Source organism: Falco naumanni, chromosome 11 (assembly GCF_017639655.2).
Source record: "Falco naumanni isolate bFalNau1 chromosome 11, bFalNau1.pat, whole genome shotgun sequence".
Taxonomy (NCBI): Eukaryota; Metazoa; Chordata; class Aves; order Falconiformes; family Falconidae; genus Falco; species Falco naumanni.
In genome coordinates this window covers 33,206,472-33,223,147 of record NC_054064.1, presented here as the reverse complement: position 1 = coordinate 33,223,147, position 16,676 = coordinate 33,206,472, and the positions used below count along the sequence as shown (strand labels likewise).

At 38.9% G+C, this 16,676-nt stretch overlaps 1 protein-coding gene across 12 annotated transcripts in view; it reads right to left on the bottom strand.

Moving 5' to 3' along the window:
* LEPR (leptin receptor) overlaps positions 1–16,676 on the bottom strand; it is a 43,747-nt gene that overhangs the window by 15,598 nt on the left and 11,473 nt on the right. For 9 of the 12 annotated variants that reach the window (XM_040610007.1, XM_040610009.1, XM_040610005.1 and 6 more), the window contains 6 exons: positions 11,473–11,678; positions 8,913–9,058; positions 8,128–8,272; positions 4,944–5,291; positions 4,653–4,770; positions 1,513–1,712 (listed from right to left, as the gene is read on the bottom strand). In XM_040610007.1, coding sequence (XP_040465941.1) covers positions 1,513–1,712; positions 4,653–4,770; positions 4,944–5,291; positions 8,128–8,272; positions 8,913–9,058; positions 11,473–11,678 — 1,163 coding nt within the window. The remainder of the gene's footprint in view (positions 1–1,512; positions 1,713–4,652; positions 4,771–4,943; positions 5,292–8,127; positions 8,273–8,912; positions 9,059–11,472; positions 11,679–16,676) is intronic. The other 3 variants (XM_040610010.1, XM_040610017.1, XM_040610012.1) reach the window with 2 other exon arrangements.

Below are 16,676 nucleotides of genomic sequence, written 5' to 3'. Positions count from 1 at the left end.
TCACGACAGACATTGTGTGATGATTAATGGAAATATTATGTTAAGGTTTGATTTCGCTAATAGGAAATTCCACCAAAACTGAGCTTCTCCAGCAGACTGAATAAGACTGTCACAAAGCTCTAGTTTGTTAACAAAGAAAAGTTAGAATAAACTTGTTTTGACTAATGAGATGGTGAGCACAGAGAAAACAACCAAAAAAATGAAACAAGCTTTAAATTTTGGGTAATAGAATGAGTACACCTTGTTTTACCATGATACAGAGCACCTTTCATCCAGCGTAGGTCAATTCTGTTCATCGCTTTTTAGTTAACATGATTACTTGAATCAACCAGACTAGTAAAGTTCTGCTAGAATTCCTCGCTGAGCAGCATCACATAAAGCCATCACCTTTCCCAAGAGCACAGGCGTGCCCGACAGACCAACGCCACGGCTGCCACACTGACGAGGTGCCAGGTTCCCTGGCAAATGGCCGAAGCAGCAGAAGTGCAGGATCTGCGCCCACCAGCCCTCACACCACCCTCCTTTCTGGTGCCCAAGGCTCCCACTGGTTCTCTGATAATCAATGAATGTGCTTGTCAAAAAGGCACAAGCAGCCCTCTCTGAACTAGACAGGAGTAATCTTGAAAATCGCAAGGCCACCCCAATAAGAATAATAATAGTTATAATTCTCATACCCCACTTAGCTATGATGCACTAAACTCTGCCTTTCCTTCCTGTGACATTCGTTTTTGCTTATTCTGTTTAAGCTCTGAAATGCAAAGGACAGTTTGTTTTAAGCTATGTTCTCTGTATGCATGCTTCCCCATAGGCATTATAGATGTATTTTATTATTCTGCTTTATTTCATGTAGCACTTCTGTGGTCTAGCTGCCATGTTTTCTCTCTACATATGTTCACACTCGTGTCCAAAAAATACAGAGTCCAACAAATGCTCTGAGTTATAGACCAGATAATAAGACTTGCTTTGCACATTTTGCAGTGTTTGAAACACCGACTGTTCCTGCCTCTTGCTTTTACACAAATCTAAGATCTCTGTGCCACAAAACAAACTCTTGAAAAGCACGCAAAAGTAGAATTTTAACGATTTTAGATCAATATATAACTGTGTAACTAATACATCTAGTGCTACACTGTATTAACGTATAAACTTAACTAATTGAAGACTTCAGAAAAATTAGATAACTAAGAACCTTCAAAATGAGACTGCCTTTTTAAACATGATACTTGCATTTTCAGTAGATGTCTTTGCAAAACACCTGAGAGGATAAAAACGCAAAACTGGACATTTTATCAGTATTAGCTGCAGTTACAATCTGCTGCTGTGCCAAGAAAAATGTATGGAAATAACATTTAATGCAATGTCTTTTAGAAGACAGTACCAAAGCTCTTATGTTTTTATGTTCTTTCCAAAATCTAGTTTATTTAAAATGCTGTGAAGTACTTTACCTACACCATTTAAGGAATCAAATCCAACGTCACAAGTGAAGAAAGATGTGCACAAATCTTGACCTACCCACATCTGCTGGAACGACACAAGTTGGTGAGGATTCAAGAGTTCCTAGTAAGTGCTTAAACTCTATCCACATGGTATATCCAGATAAAAGAAAAATAGGCTGAAATGTACACTCAAAAGAATGATTCTTCTGTAAATGGCATTCTTTCACCTCTGATTTTGGAGTCGTACTTGGAAAGTCAGGACAATAAATTTTGCTCCTTAAAAGAGAAAAAAACCCCATTCAATTAATACATTGGAACTATAAGCTGCTCATGTAAAGGCATCAGTAAAACAGAACTCTGAAGGCAATTAAAACAAATGGTGTCACTGGAAGAACCATCTGGGCTTTTTTTATTATTATTTGGACAGATCTTGAACCTGAATCTACACTGAATAGATTAAAGAGACTACAGTGTTACTCCTCAAAGCTTTGGCTCTTAGCCTAAATAAAGCAGGATATAAAGGCTCTCCCCAGTGCAAAATCTTTTGATGAAAGACTAACAACAGGAAGAAACAGGTACCAAAGCAGGCATCTCCAAATACTCATAAATCATGTTACTTCGGTGGTATGTATTAGCAATAAACAGAGCAAGGCAGATCTCCAGCCGGGAATAAGACTTTCAAAATACCAACTGGCGTCCAGGGGAAAGCTGCCACGTGGACGAAACGGGCATGTACAGTGAATTCCCCAGGAGATGGAAATCCCATAAAAGTATCAATTCTGGAGGGCACCATTAAAATCCCACATACAGTCAGTATCACATCTGGCAACAGAACAGAGGAGACCCAGACTCTGGATAAAATGGCACTGAACATCTTATCAGTGATGGAAAGTTTTCGTGTTTCTCCTCATTTCTCCTAAGCTTGTGCGCAGCTCAGACTTGTGGTGAGAGTGGCCAGATAGGGTATTAGTTACTCAACTGAACCACAAAAGTTACACTTAACTGAATCTCTCCTGCTCCTGCCAACATAGCTAATACAGATTAAACTTGTGCCTTATGCTTTGAAGGTTTAGCTTAGCATTCACTGTTTTTACAGGATGACCATTTCTCCACTGTTTCTGTTGGCAGCACTGACTGCAGAGGAAGACGTACTAACAACCCAAACAAAACAAAACACCAACTGTGAAGCTATCACACCACATTACTGAGGAGCATTGGATTTCATCTGTAAAATGTAATTGCATCAGCAACTAAGAAGAATAGCTTCATGCTCCTGGAAAACACGACATGCCTGATGTTGATGCAACACATCTAACTTCCAACTTCCGCTGTGAGGACTTGCCTATGTCTAAGCAAATACTAGCAACTCCAGCATATTTATGGTGCCTCTTGCAATCAAGCTTGGGCAATTAAAAAACCTGACTATTTCATGTGGTTTCAAGCTTGTAAACATTCGAGTTCTTTTTGTATTTTTGTTCCCGATATGCAACAGAATGTTATGCAAATGATGCTGGTTGTTTTTGTAACTATAAATTTTAGATGTCTTATACTTCCACTTTTGGGTCGTCACTACATTCATGTGATCCCTCACAATTTATTTTTTTATTTCTCTTCTTTCAGATCTTACTGTTAACAAACCAAAAAAAAAAAAAGAACAAAAAGAAAGATCACAAAAAATACTATCATCTGGGAAGCATTTTCAGCCTGTATTAATGTTCACCATTTGATCTAGCAGGAGCACTGTAGCAAATATACAGATTATCACCTCCTATTAGAAAATAGCATTTTTAACTAAACCTGAACAGTGAAAAAGTTGGAATGAAAACGTGGCAAGAGCAGCATGTTTTTTATTTCAAGAGCTCTGCCCAGCAGTACACTCATTATATTCATATTTGTAAAGGCAGTTTAAACAAAACCTACCTTAGCAGTCAGCTAGTCGCTAATCCTGCCCTAAAAGCCTCCACCTGAAATCTCAAACATTCTAGTTATTACTTTCGTCCACAAAATCCTGAGAAATGTTCACCTGCGTAATACAATAGTTCAAAACTTCAGTCCACCTCCAACAGGGAAGACAGTCCAGCTTTCCAAAGGATTAGGCCCTTGGGCTGATTTAAGCTTGTTTGCCAAAACTTCTGCATATCCAGTCCAGCACAGCAGTAAAATAAAAAATTTGTTCTCAGGAAGGGTTGTCTGTCTATCTTGTTTATTTAAAGACTAACACAGTTCTAGGAAACTCCCAAGCTCAATATATTAGTAACTCAAAGGGATTTTTTTTAGTTTCATCATAAAACAATAATCCCACCGGCAATACTTGTGCACACAAATGAAGATAAGGATGATGACACCACTGATTTAATTATCGGTTTTGTATTTTGTGAACTTTTTTTTTTCTCCGCACCACATCCCACTTCTCCTGCTCTATCCAAAAGACAGACAAAATTTAACCAACTACCTGAAAGCTAACCAGGCCAAAACACCTGACCAAAATGACGAAAACTAAGAATTTCTCCAGCCACCAAAGATGCTACCTTCATAAAACAATATGCCTACTGTGAACCAAGATTTGATTAGCTCTTTATAAGCAAGATTTTATTCATCTGGAACGAATTAAATTCCATCCCTGTGTTTTTATTTGCTGTCTGGATATAGAAAAAAAAGATACAGAATTACAGAAAAATTGAAGATTGAATGGAGACCTCGAGAGGTCTCAAGTCCTACCTCCAACTCAAAGCAGGGTTAAATTCAGAGTCAGGTGAAGGTCCTGTCCAGTCGAGATCTGAAAGTCTCCAAGGACAGAGATTCTACAGCCTCTCTGGGCCACTGCTCCAGTGCTCAGTCACTCTCACTGTGAATGGCTTTTTTTCCTTATTTCCTTACAATTTGTAGATACGAGCAACTAGAAGAATAATTTTTTTATAACTGATACAAGCAAACACATCTACTTTAAGAGAACTGGCTTCCAAACTGCATCTACAGGTTTTACAAAAGCTGAAAAAAACCTGTAAAAAGAATCAATGTTACAGACTCTGGTATCTACAGTTCCCATTCTGCACACGTGGTTAACACCCCTGGAGTTCCACTTTGGAAAAAGTCCAGCTTACAGAAACTAAGCACAGCTTATAATTACATTTATTCAGAATTCTTTGATGTAGTAGTATTTCCAGAGCAATGCTTTCCAAACATACATTCCAAACAAACATTAAAAGCTATACATACCTGTAGTATCTTAACTGCAAGGAACTCCCCAGGAGCAATGTGTTTGGGTTTGCAGACCATCTGCAAGTCATTTTAGTTAAGTACCCATCCGTTTCACATGTGATAGCAATATTCACATCTAATTAAAACACATTGAAATGTTATTAATAAAGATATAATTGCTTATACAAAAACCATGCATTACAAATCATAACTGCTCAATGAAAGCTAACTGGAGTTTAAAATGGAAATATTCTGAGCCGACTATTAAAATGCACCAAAATTATAATTTAAAATCATCTGGAATCTTACCTACTACATATAATTCAGCGTATCTATGATGACATTCCCTATTTTGATGACAACAGTATAATGCGTTATAGAAGAAACTTCCTCTAGGTTTTGTTGCTTTCAAGTTGAAAAGAGTAACTTTGCTTACGCGATCATTCACAAGCGTATACTGACTTTCTGGGATTTCTTCTGCTAAATTCAGCCACCAAACAATCTTCTTGGACACTACTATCTTGGTTTTGTTTTTATAGATGCAATGAAAGGAAACATTAGAACCAACACTGGTCAATATCTTAGGAGGGAAGTACAGGACTTCAGCTATGCAGAAGTAGGGAAAAAAAAGGAAAAAAAATCCATTAAGATTAGAATCTGAACAAAAAAACAGAAAAGCATATGTCAATAGAAAAATATTAGCATTATTATTATCATCCAGTTCTATTTCTAAATTTCCTACTTCTTAATTACTGTTAGTAACTATAGGGGAGAGGTGCAGAAACGAGCCTTTGACTGTCTCCACCTATAACTGATGTTTGTAAATTCTGATAAAAATAACCTTTAATATCCCCAGGCAAAAGTGAACTAAATGAGCAGAAAAATCACTGGAGGCTACAGCGAAAGCAATACAGAGCAGCACCAGGGAAACAGGGAAATACACAGGCTCCTGTAAATTAAATCTTGGGAAACTAGATTGACATTGCTGCTTGTTACTCAGCCCACTTTAAGGCATCAGGTCAGCTTATTTAAATACTGCAACGAGTACTTGCAACCTAGAAAGGAGTAGCTCCTGTAACTCATCTCGCAACACACAAACCACAAATTTTAAAATTGTAACATTGTCCTCAGGGAGAAGTGAGAGAAGATCTAAGTAAAAACATGATGTTTGGGTTTGGAGGAAAAAAATACATCTAACTCTCTGAATCCTGCAAGGATGTTGAAATCATATGGTAGCTGAAGCATTACTGTAATACTGGAAGAAAGAAAACTGTAAAACTGAACACAGATTTTGAGTGAATTGCTGTGGAGGACTGGGGAAGAAGGGCCTGAAAAAAAAAATATTTATAAAATAGTAATATTCAAGCTTTCCAGTAGTTACTACTCCTGCTCCTACTGAAGTCAGCAGGACATTAACATCTCAAAACCTTGTTTTAGATTCTCAGCGGTGCAGCTAATACCACATGGTAGCTGTGATACAGTAATTCATTCACTTAGGCATAAAGACACTAAATTTGCAATGCACGTAGGTACACATAAGCTCAGCATTGTTAGTCGGGTACTCAAGGAAGCTACAGGTGTTATTTACCTGCTGAAAAGGAACAGTTTGCCAAAGATCAACCCAAAGCCAGCAGGAAAATTCTTTAAAGGTCCCATTTGCTTCCCATAGTTGCGGAAACATATCAGATCTTTTTTGGCTATTTGCAAAATACAGGCCTTCTCAGATAGAAGAGCAGACTTAACAATATTGTCATTGTCAGAGACTTTCATGTTAAATATAAATCAGAACATGAAGCTGGTCAGCTGTCCAAAAATATAACTGCCTGATTTCAGCATTTGCTCTTCCAGTGTTAATGTGCCTCCCTGGATGCAAGGCAGTGTTCCTGCTCTGCTGCTCCCAGCTGTGCTGCACACTCCACTGTTCCTCCATTGGCTCATCCTAACTCTGGCCATTAGCAGAATAGGCCAATCTGAGCATCCTGCAGTGAAGAAATTAATTCCTCTATGCCGCTATCAGGTTTGTCACAACGGGATTATTTGACTGATAAGATGTATGTTTAATACAATTACATATCCCATAACAGGATTAACGAAAAATCATCTTAGTGTCTACTGCACCTCTTTTTAAATCTGTATTTCTCAATACACACAGAAACTGAGAATGTCAGTACATGTTTGTGAGAGAGAAAACATATATTTACCCCCCAAAAATTCTCAAAGGTTTATAGCTATAAATATATATACATGCACACACACACTTTTCTTTCAAATGTGTATATATATATATATATGTAAATCCAAAAGACTAAGGGGCAGTTAGGCCTCTAGACATATATAATCAGGCATCCTGTGTTTCATGCTCGACTGCTGTGAGGGTCTGTGTATTTTCAGCTTTTGTGGATGAGAGCTCCTTCTGCAAAGTTTAGCTACTTCCTTGGTACTCAATTTAAGCACGCATATTACACTATTTAGCATACAGTAAGCAGGTGTACATGTAAGCAACCAGGTAAGGCACTAGTATTGTCATGTAATAGTTCAGAGGATACCTGTGACAACACAGGACCAAAACATTCCCAGTTAATCATAAGCAGAGCATGGAAAAATACAATGCAAAAAAAATCCTGAAATTCTCAGGCTGACCCAAACCAGCTCAATCTGCAAAGCGAATCAGCAATCCTGGTAACTCACCAAGGATTTGCCAAACAAAATTTATTTTCTTGCCTATATTCAACTCTCAGTAAAGAGTGAGCCATTATGACCTATCATTTTAGCAGGAGCTATGTTGATATAAGGGACCTCATTAAATCCTGACAGCCCTTTACTCAGTCCAGGAGAGCTCTTACGGTGTGCAACATGTCAGGAACTCACCCTATTTGGGTAGTACATTTTTTACAGTATATAAGATTATACACATACACTAAAGCCACATACATTGAAACTGACTGACTGGGGCTATCATGGAGTTTATGGATGGGGCTCACAAACCAAGATGAATTTGGTTAAATCTACAAACCCAAAACTTTGTTCTGTGCTTTTCATTTAGCTACAAAGCCTCATACTAAACTAAAAGTTAAGAGAAAGCATTGGGAGAAAAATCTTGCATTAAGTAGAGATTAAACACTGCCCACTGTCTTTTGAAATTGAAAAACCCTTGGAAAAAGAGCTTTTTCTGGGTCTGAACAGGTGCATGGTGAGCAACAGGGCCAGACAAGGAGTAGTCACGGAGATGGCTGTGCAGTCCACATGCGTTAGTCCAGAAGTCTTTTAATTCAAGTCTGTACAAAGGAAAGCGCAGAATCTCTGGCAAAGCCATACCGGATTGAGAAGCAGGAGGAGAAAGAACTTCCACAGGATTTTTCAGCCCAGCTCATGCATACTGTGCCTCCCTGGATAACACATGCTCTCAAACAGTCATTCCACAAAACAAACTAAACTGGGCAATCTGTTCTATTCCAGAAGACTTACTGCACGTAAGTGCCTGCATGTGACCTACCTCCCAAGTTGAGGTTATACGGTATGCTCCAGTCACTCCAGAACCCTCGACCCCGATGATTCCGGCACCGCACTTGAACTAAGTATGAAGAATCAAGTAGCATATTGTCTATGGCCAGTGAGGTTTCTAGAGCAACACGAACCATCTGTTGGTTTACCAGAAGCCATCATTGTTGTATAATAAACAGAAAAAAAGAAAGAGACAGAAAGAACCAAAACAAATGGTCTAGAGAGTAGGTTTTAAGTAGCAAGCTGGGTAAAAATAAAGCTTTCTTTTTAAATTTACTGTAAGTTGAATATGGTGTAATACACGTTATTATGGACTTCTAATTAACAGCTGCTTTTATTCCAGAGCCTACTGCATGATAGCAACAGAAAAAGCAACTCACTAATAAAAAGCTATAATTATTAGCATCTATTGTGGAATTCAGGGTTTGCTGAAAGGAGAAGCTTTGCCTTTAGACTTCACAGAATCTAGAATTCCATCCAAAAAGAAAGATGGGAGTTTGTTTATAAGACCCAACAGGAGACAAGTCATTCATCACTGTGCAGGGGCTCTCCTAGTGTAAGAGACAAAGTCCAGCTTTCCAGCTTTACCACACTCTGCTGACATTTACCAGGGTCTGCTGAACACACCAGCTCAGGAGAAACCAGACCAGCCATGTTGCTCAACCCACCAGAGCCAATGCCCAAGACAAGGAGGATAATAAGAAATCCTGGGCTCTGGAGAAGACCCACCGACATGCACTGCTCCATCACAAAGCAAAGCAAGCAGAGCAGACTCACCTGCCAACCACTTTGACCAGAATTTGCAGAGATTTTCACTTCATATTGAAGCGGGTATGGCATCAGCACAGGGTCAGACCAGCAGATCTTCACTTGACCTTTCTCTGCCATTTCTAGACGCAGGTTCAAAGGAGGTTCTGGTTTTACTGCAGACAAATTAATTTACAAGTTTACCACTAACCTTACTGCCTGTAACTGCTGGCAGTAATGAGATTTTACTGATTCAGAGGTCTCTTTCACACCTTTTCTTTAAATGCATTTTTCAAGAGCTGTTCTACAGCTAGTGTATGACAAAGTAATGTTGTGTAATATCACTGGAAAAGTGCACCTTGGCACTGCTATATAGTTACTTACCAGGGCCTGCTGTCTGACCTAACATTTGCCTTAAAATTACATTAATTTCTTGCCTTGGGCCACAATTCTTCCACATAACTAAGCACTAACTTAGCTGCTTTGCTGAAAAGAGGACTGAGAAAGGTGGGAGCGCTGAGCAATGCAATTTGTTCAGCTCCTTAAGAGACAGGAGATACTATCATTGTACTGTACACAAAGAAATTCTAAATATTCCTATCCCTTCCACAGTGATTATGGCTATTAAAGGTCTCCAGGAGAGCTACACTAGAGCAAAGTAAAAATGGAGGGTTTCAGAAGTTTCCCACAAGGATGCAGATAACTCTCTGGACAGGAAAATGAATGGGCAATTCAGAATGATGATTAGGATTACATTCACTCCTCCTCAGACAAAGGCAAGGAACCTAGATCCTACTTTTACCTGTTACTAAGAGCTTTTCAAATCACTGTGTAAGTACAGTGTCTTTTAGGTGATTTTGTTCTCATTCACAGCTCTGAGTCTCTCCCATGCAAGAACAATATCCTGCTAAAAATCACTGCAGAGAATAATACAATGTGTAAAAGCTAAAAAGAAAGCATTTTCAAGGGTCTTTGGCAGTGGGCACATATTCACTTCCAGTTCCATCTGCACTGGGTGTTCCCAGCCTGCCCCCACACCATCCCAGATATAAACATCTGTAATTTCATTCAGGGCTTCATGCTGTCTACACTACATTTTTCCTAACCTGAAAAATATGAGTGCAGGAGGCTGGAAAGGCTCACAGAAGTAGTTCTAATGAGAGAATGAAAGTGACGGTAACCTCCATATGGAGGTGAAGATGGGCTGGTAGCAGTAATCGAGCTGCTGTTCGGAAGGAGATGCACGCCCATGGCCATTAGCTAGTGCCACAGAGAACCAGAATTGCCTCCTGTCATCTGAACCCCACGATCAGACAACAAATCAGTCTTACTCAGAACCTCCTACAGCTGCTGCCAGGTCCAATAAAGTAAGAGTCTGCCTCTATCAATACCAGATAAAAACAAAATGGCCTTTCATTGATGTCTTGGCTCTTCAAGGTGTCTCATTAAGTGGTATTACCACAACCTCACTAAGTTTACCAAAACCCTAGTATTACTTTCAGTATAAGTTCACTACACTAAGTCAGACCTTATTTTATTATTACTTTTAGACCATCTCAAAGCAATGGCCTTAATGAAGTCCAGCAGGAAGTAACTTGGGAGGCAGCATAGATTTTAAAACAAGTCAGTAAGTTTTACATCACACTTTTGAGATCTTACAATCAGGTAATGATGTCTGTTCTACTGATGCCACCTGTTCTACCAATATCATCTATAAGCAACTACAACTCTGCATTACATAAGTACTCATAGTTTTACTTTAAAATAACTCTGCTAAATCACAGCAGAACATACACTAATATTATGCATTTTAAAAATATACTTCACTAAGCAGAACAGACTTATGTAATTTTAAATACTGGCAGACACAACTCTGAATTTTTAATTTTTTCCTGTAGCATAATTTAAAAGCAGCATGATGCAAAAATGCAACCTCTCATCTTTAAAATTAGCCCACCCAGTTTTAACTTACTCTGCCTGCAAAGCACACCAGTGACGAAAAAGTTTATAAAAGTTGTATTTTTTCCCCCCACAGCTGACAGAGTCCCCACCATTTTAAAATTTGCTAAGATCTGCAATAACTGTGCACATTGGATAGCAACACATATTGAATTCATTATGTCAGTATAGTTTTAACTTGATTAAATAGAGAAGGACGTTTTCCAACTTGGAAAACAAAGGTACTGTATGTGTAAGGAAGAAAGCATCAAGACAACAGAGCTGCTTGAGAAAAGAGGTGGGTTTATTTGCTAAGGAAGCTTAGGAATAGCTTTCCCCCTTCCCCTCACTTTTTAACTTAAGATCTCAGCAACACAGACAAGCTCTACCACTGCCCCAGGCTCAGGCACAGGGAGGTCCTGATTAGAAATGAAAGCTCAAATATGTTGACAGCCTGGCCTTTACTCAGTATGGTTTTGTACTAGAGCCCAGACAGGCATTAGGCAGCTAAGAAATGTGTACAGCACCACCCTGAGCAAGTGAGACAGCACCACGAAGCCTTTTCCTGTTCTGTCTGTGCCTTCCTTCTCCAGAAAAGACATCCTGCTGCTGTTCTCTATTTAAAAAGTTTTAAAATATAGGTCATACTTACTTATGTCTATGGGCTTGACTGACATCAAAGGTGACCACAGAGGTGTAACACCGATCACCATCTTCAGCCACATGATGTAAGTGTAGTTGAGCCTCAGAGAAGGCACGCAGCACTCACACTTGTCATACTCACTACAGTCACATGGAGCAACCATGATGGTCCCCTTCAGAGAGCTCGTAAATACATCTCCCAGTGACAGCTCTGATCTACAAGGGGGAAAAAAACAAACCATAAAACAAACCAGTATTGTTTTCTATACTCTATCTCAATAGAGGAGGTTTGTCAATCTGAGTAAGGTTTATTTAACAAAAAAAAAAAAAAATGAAAAAAGTAAAAAAGGCAGTAATTGGAACCAATTGCTTTTCTGTGCTGTTTCTCCCCTTTTAAATGGCTTCCAAGTAAAGCAGTTTAAATTATTTTCATGAAAGTACCCCTAAGGTTTGATTTCAACCCTAGGGATAAGATATTACTAAACTAGAGGATACCTGTTGTTTAGTCAGGCTAGCTTCTGATTCTGATGGCTGTTATTACTAGATAGTTCTTAGACACACAAAGTTAGTTTACCTGACTAATTGGCAGCATTCTGTCACCCCCATAGAGATATCCATGAGGCACCAAAATAAATCTAAATAATTTAACATTCCTTCCAGCTTCTGCTACAACTAAGCAAGCAACATAACAATCAAAACCAATTATTCAAATGAAAAACAAGCTTTGGACTAACAAAAGGCTGAAGAACTCTACCATTCAGGACACATTTTAGTCCTCATTTTCAACAACTTCTAATATCTGGAAGAAGAAAAAGAGACACCCCTGTGTCCTCCAGAAGTCTTACCATTGTACAGTTAATTGCAAGATAAGGCTTTAATTGTTTTTAGGCACAGCATGTTTGTCTATTAGATAGTCTGGTGTTTCCTAGGAAAGCAAGTTACTTACACACATTACTACTATTGTCTTGAACAGGCTCATGGAAAGTATTTATTAAGTAACTTATGCATTGTGCTTTTTTACCTTCTCACAGTAAAGCTCATGCGATTATTTTTGACCAAACGTTCAGATTTTGTTTCAAGGGCAGGGGTTGCCTTTTTTTTTCCTCTCCTTTCTATTAACACACCTTCCTTGAGAGTTTAACATAAACAGGTTTTGATTACATAATCCACTGCAAAAATCATATAGTCTAATAGCTGCATGGATATAACATGTTTTATAAACACTTCAATTAGATTTTCTAATAATATGATTTTGACACATTTTAAATTAAATAAATGATAAAGTAGCATATACTGACACAAGCAGTCATGCATTAAGTCTTTTGATGCTGGCAAATGTTTTATAGGATACAAAAAGAACATATGCATTCATATGGAAATAAATGCCATCACATTTAGTTTGTATCTCTAATACAGTTTTCCTTGGGTCACCTTCAAGAAGCAGCACAAAGAAAAGCCACACTATTTCCCATGTACACATTAGTACACAGATGCTTTTCAAGTATGTTTTACAGGCATTTTTTAGAGCCATCCTCATGGATTTGAGTGCTTTTATACATGATTTCAATCTCCATCGGCTTCAGTCAAACTATTTTCAATTTATGAAATAAATACCACACAAGTGGGCACAAAGCTGCTTCTACTCTAACAACCAGCAGTTCCCAAAGTGTTCTTCATTCTCATTTCCACTCCACAGATATTCTTTAGGTTCTTTCAAACACAGATACACTCTTATGGTGTACTGTAGGTACCCAGTGACACAGGCCTCCTTAAGGCAGTGAATTCAATAGCGTGAAAACTTTGTGGCCAAATTTCTCACAGCAGCAAAGCCAAGACAAATCCTGACAGTTAAGCCATCCTGGATTCTTTCCTGCTTTTGACATTTCACCCTCACAAAATAAGCGTATGTTTTAAATTGTTCTGAAGTAATTTTGGAATTATTTCTGTACGGTAAGGGGTTTACTAATTCAGAGAAAGAAATTCAAGTTAATAGAGTAAGAATCTTTTACAGAAAGTTTTGAGTAGTTTTATAGTTTCTATGATTCATTGTAACACTTGAATTCAGGGAGGGCAGAGAACTCTACATTGCAGAAGAAGGGACAAGATTTTCTGCTTTTTTTGGTTTTAGTCAATTCAGCATCTAGTACAGTAGTACTACTGACAGTATCTATTGCCACAGAGCACAGGGAAGGGGGCATGATTCACTGATCCCATTACCATATTCTGCCCTACTTAAAACAGAAAAGGTCTAAAACTAGGGAGAGGCTGGAAGCAAACCAATTGCTGATGAATTATGGGGCAAAGCCTGCACAAATCATGCAGACTGGGACTGCAGAGAAACCCCACAATATACACACACATGGATCCACTAGTCAGGGCCCCCTAATCGTTCATTGGTCAACACACACATTATACATCTACCTTGTTTTTAGGATGCTCTCTGAAGCTGGTAACACAAGGATTTTCAGTAACACTGTGCCCTCATACCACCTGTACTCTGCAGTAATGACCCCATAAGCCATGCAGGTTCCTATGAATATATAGTTTACATTTATTAGTGCTGCACTCAGTCAATACTGACATTCCTAAAATAATTTTTACCAGGACTCAGACTCGAGGACACAAGACTTAAGGAACCTTATGCTGATGGTATCTGGCAGACACACAGCTTTTAAATTACTTGGAATATTTTTGTTTTTATAGTTGTGGCTCCACTTGTTTCTCCTGAATTTCCTTTCAAAGATTTCACAGGGCATTCTTTTATGTTTCCTTACCTTCTACTGCTGCTCACAGATTTTATTAGTCTCAAAAAACCCACAATCAATCCATAAGAATGTAGTCTTTTCATCAAACCGTGTCTTTAGTCTGATCTATCTGGAAAGCAGTTACCACCACATACCCCTCCCACCCTCATCTTTCTCCGAATCATTCCTAATAATTATGTCATTTTTACCCAGACTGATCCTATATGCACCCAGACTACCACCTGTGTACAGGAGGGGAAAAAAAAATGTGCTATAGAGTTCCTTCTCACGTTGTGTTGTGCCAATATTGTGTTTCAAAGGCTACTCATTTGGGAGTAAGCAGGCATGGGTTATTTCTCCCTGCTCCCACATCACAAACCTTTCCATAAAATGCTGTGTATAGAAATGCAAGTGTAACTGGAGGAAAACCCTGTGGCTCCATGTCAGGCAGGTCTTCCACCCTTGTGATAAGGGCATTACCAGTATCTCACTTCCACACTGTAGGCTTCCCTTACAGCTCACTACCTCTTGCAAGCAACCAGGGCAAAGCAATAGGAAAGACCAAGCTATGCTATCAAGACGCCAGGTCCACTCCTGGAAGAAGACATCCACACACTAAGAAACCAGGTAATGAGCTTTGCATTTCTGTGAACTTGCACAACACAGGGACTATCTCCCAAAATTGAGTCTGGGATAAGAGAATAGATCAATGGAGGACATGATCATGTGGGGCCCCCACACCAACTTATTCCAAATTGTCAAGCCTGGGTTAAATGTATGAAAGCCAATTACAAGCAAAACAACAGAAAGCCAAAGTATTCTGGAGAACTGCAGCAGCCTGGGACTGCACGAGCAGCCTGTCATCTTCAGTTTGGCTGCAGATGGATCCAGTCACAGAATAACCATTTTTCCTAAGCTGTGGGTACTGACTTTAAAGGACCTTATGCTTATAAAGCCTTCTGAAGTTCAGGAGAGGTCAGTGCCTTCATGCAGTAGAAGGAGAGGAGAAAGTTTGAGTAAGCTTAAATCAAAGCAATGGGCTATTAAAAACTAGAGTTTTCCATCAGACTTGCAGCACACTGAGAGAAGCTATAAATCCTGGTTCAACAAGCACTTTACATCACGCAACAGTGATCAGACTTAAGCCAGATCCAAACTGTGGTGAGGGGAAGGAAAGTCAGAGGGCTTGTAATATACATGAGTATATACCGTGTTCCCATTCAGTTTTATATGCGGGCCTGCTGGCCTTGGAAAGATTTTTCTTGGCACAGAGAGGTAAGCAAAACCAGATAGGTACTAAGCATATGAACTTCTGTGAATGGATTACCACAGCCCAACTCTTCAGATTCAACAGAAAACTAGTGAACTGGACTTAAGTTTTAATGGCTGGCAAAGAAGGGAGGGACAATGCACAAAGGCAATGTGCCTTTTAGCTGGAAACATGTGGCTGAAGCATAAGACACTTCAGAAGAGGGGAAAAAAAATAAAATACTGCATGCCCTGAACCACAGAAGTAATTAACATTGCAACAAGGGCATGTGTCCAAGGCTTGCTTTGCTTTTCCACTCCAAACACTTAACTTTTTCAGTTGTGTACAGATAGTTTTTTTAGTTAACACCTTAACACCTCCTAAATGTTTTGTACTTTGGTGCACAATTCAACCATACTTCAGAAGGTTTTATTACTTATGCTAAACTAATCTGCGGCCCTGTGGTAAACTTTTAGATTTTAAATTAGACACTGCAGAATGTCTTTACTGAATTCCAATCATTTTCTTGCAATTGGAACACCTAACCAAAAACAAAGAAATACATGAATTTATACAATTCCTCTAATTTCAGGGAACGTACATCATCACATTTAGGTAGCTATGTTGAGACAAAACAGAAACAGGGTCACCACTGTAACTCTGCTTTCAATATTTCTATATACTGTGTTTCTGCAAGCACTACTACCTTTATTAGGAATTGAGAGAGCAAAGCTGTCTGAGGTTCTAAGGATTTTCAATAATTATATATCAATGTACTTGATATATAGTAGCCCTAGGACAATACTTATTTGAACAAGCTGCCCCATTAAACTGCAGAACATCTGATGGCTGCCTAGCTCATGAGAGTGCAAGTCTCTAACGAAAAGTTAAAGTTCTCCAGCTGAAGAAGACTGTGTATAACTGATGCACTGAACTAAGCCACCAGTCTTGAGGCAAACTGCATGATTTATCTTTAAAAACATGGGAGCCTAGGGCCAGAACTGAAGGAGAGCCTCACAGGTACTTCAAATACATCAAAAATACGAGTACACCCTATACATCACCATCTGCTGAAAGGGCAAATTATAATCAGTGCTCAAAATTAAACTGGGAGCATTCATGGGTGTCACTATGAAAGGATCCCTGAGGCTAAGTGATTTCAGTTAATGTAATTAACCACCAGGGTTTACAGCATGCCTAGAATACATAACACTGGAAAGA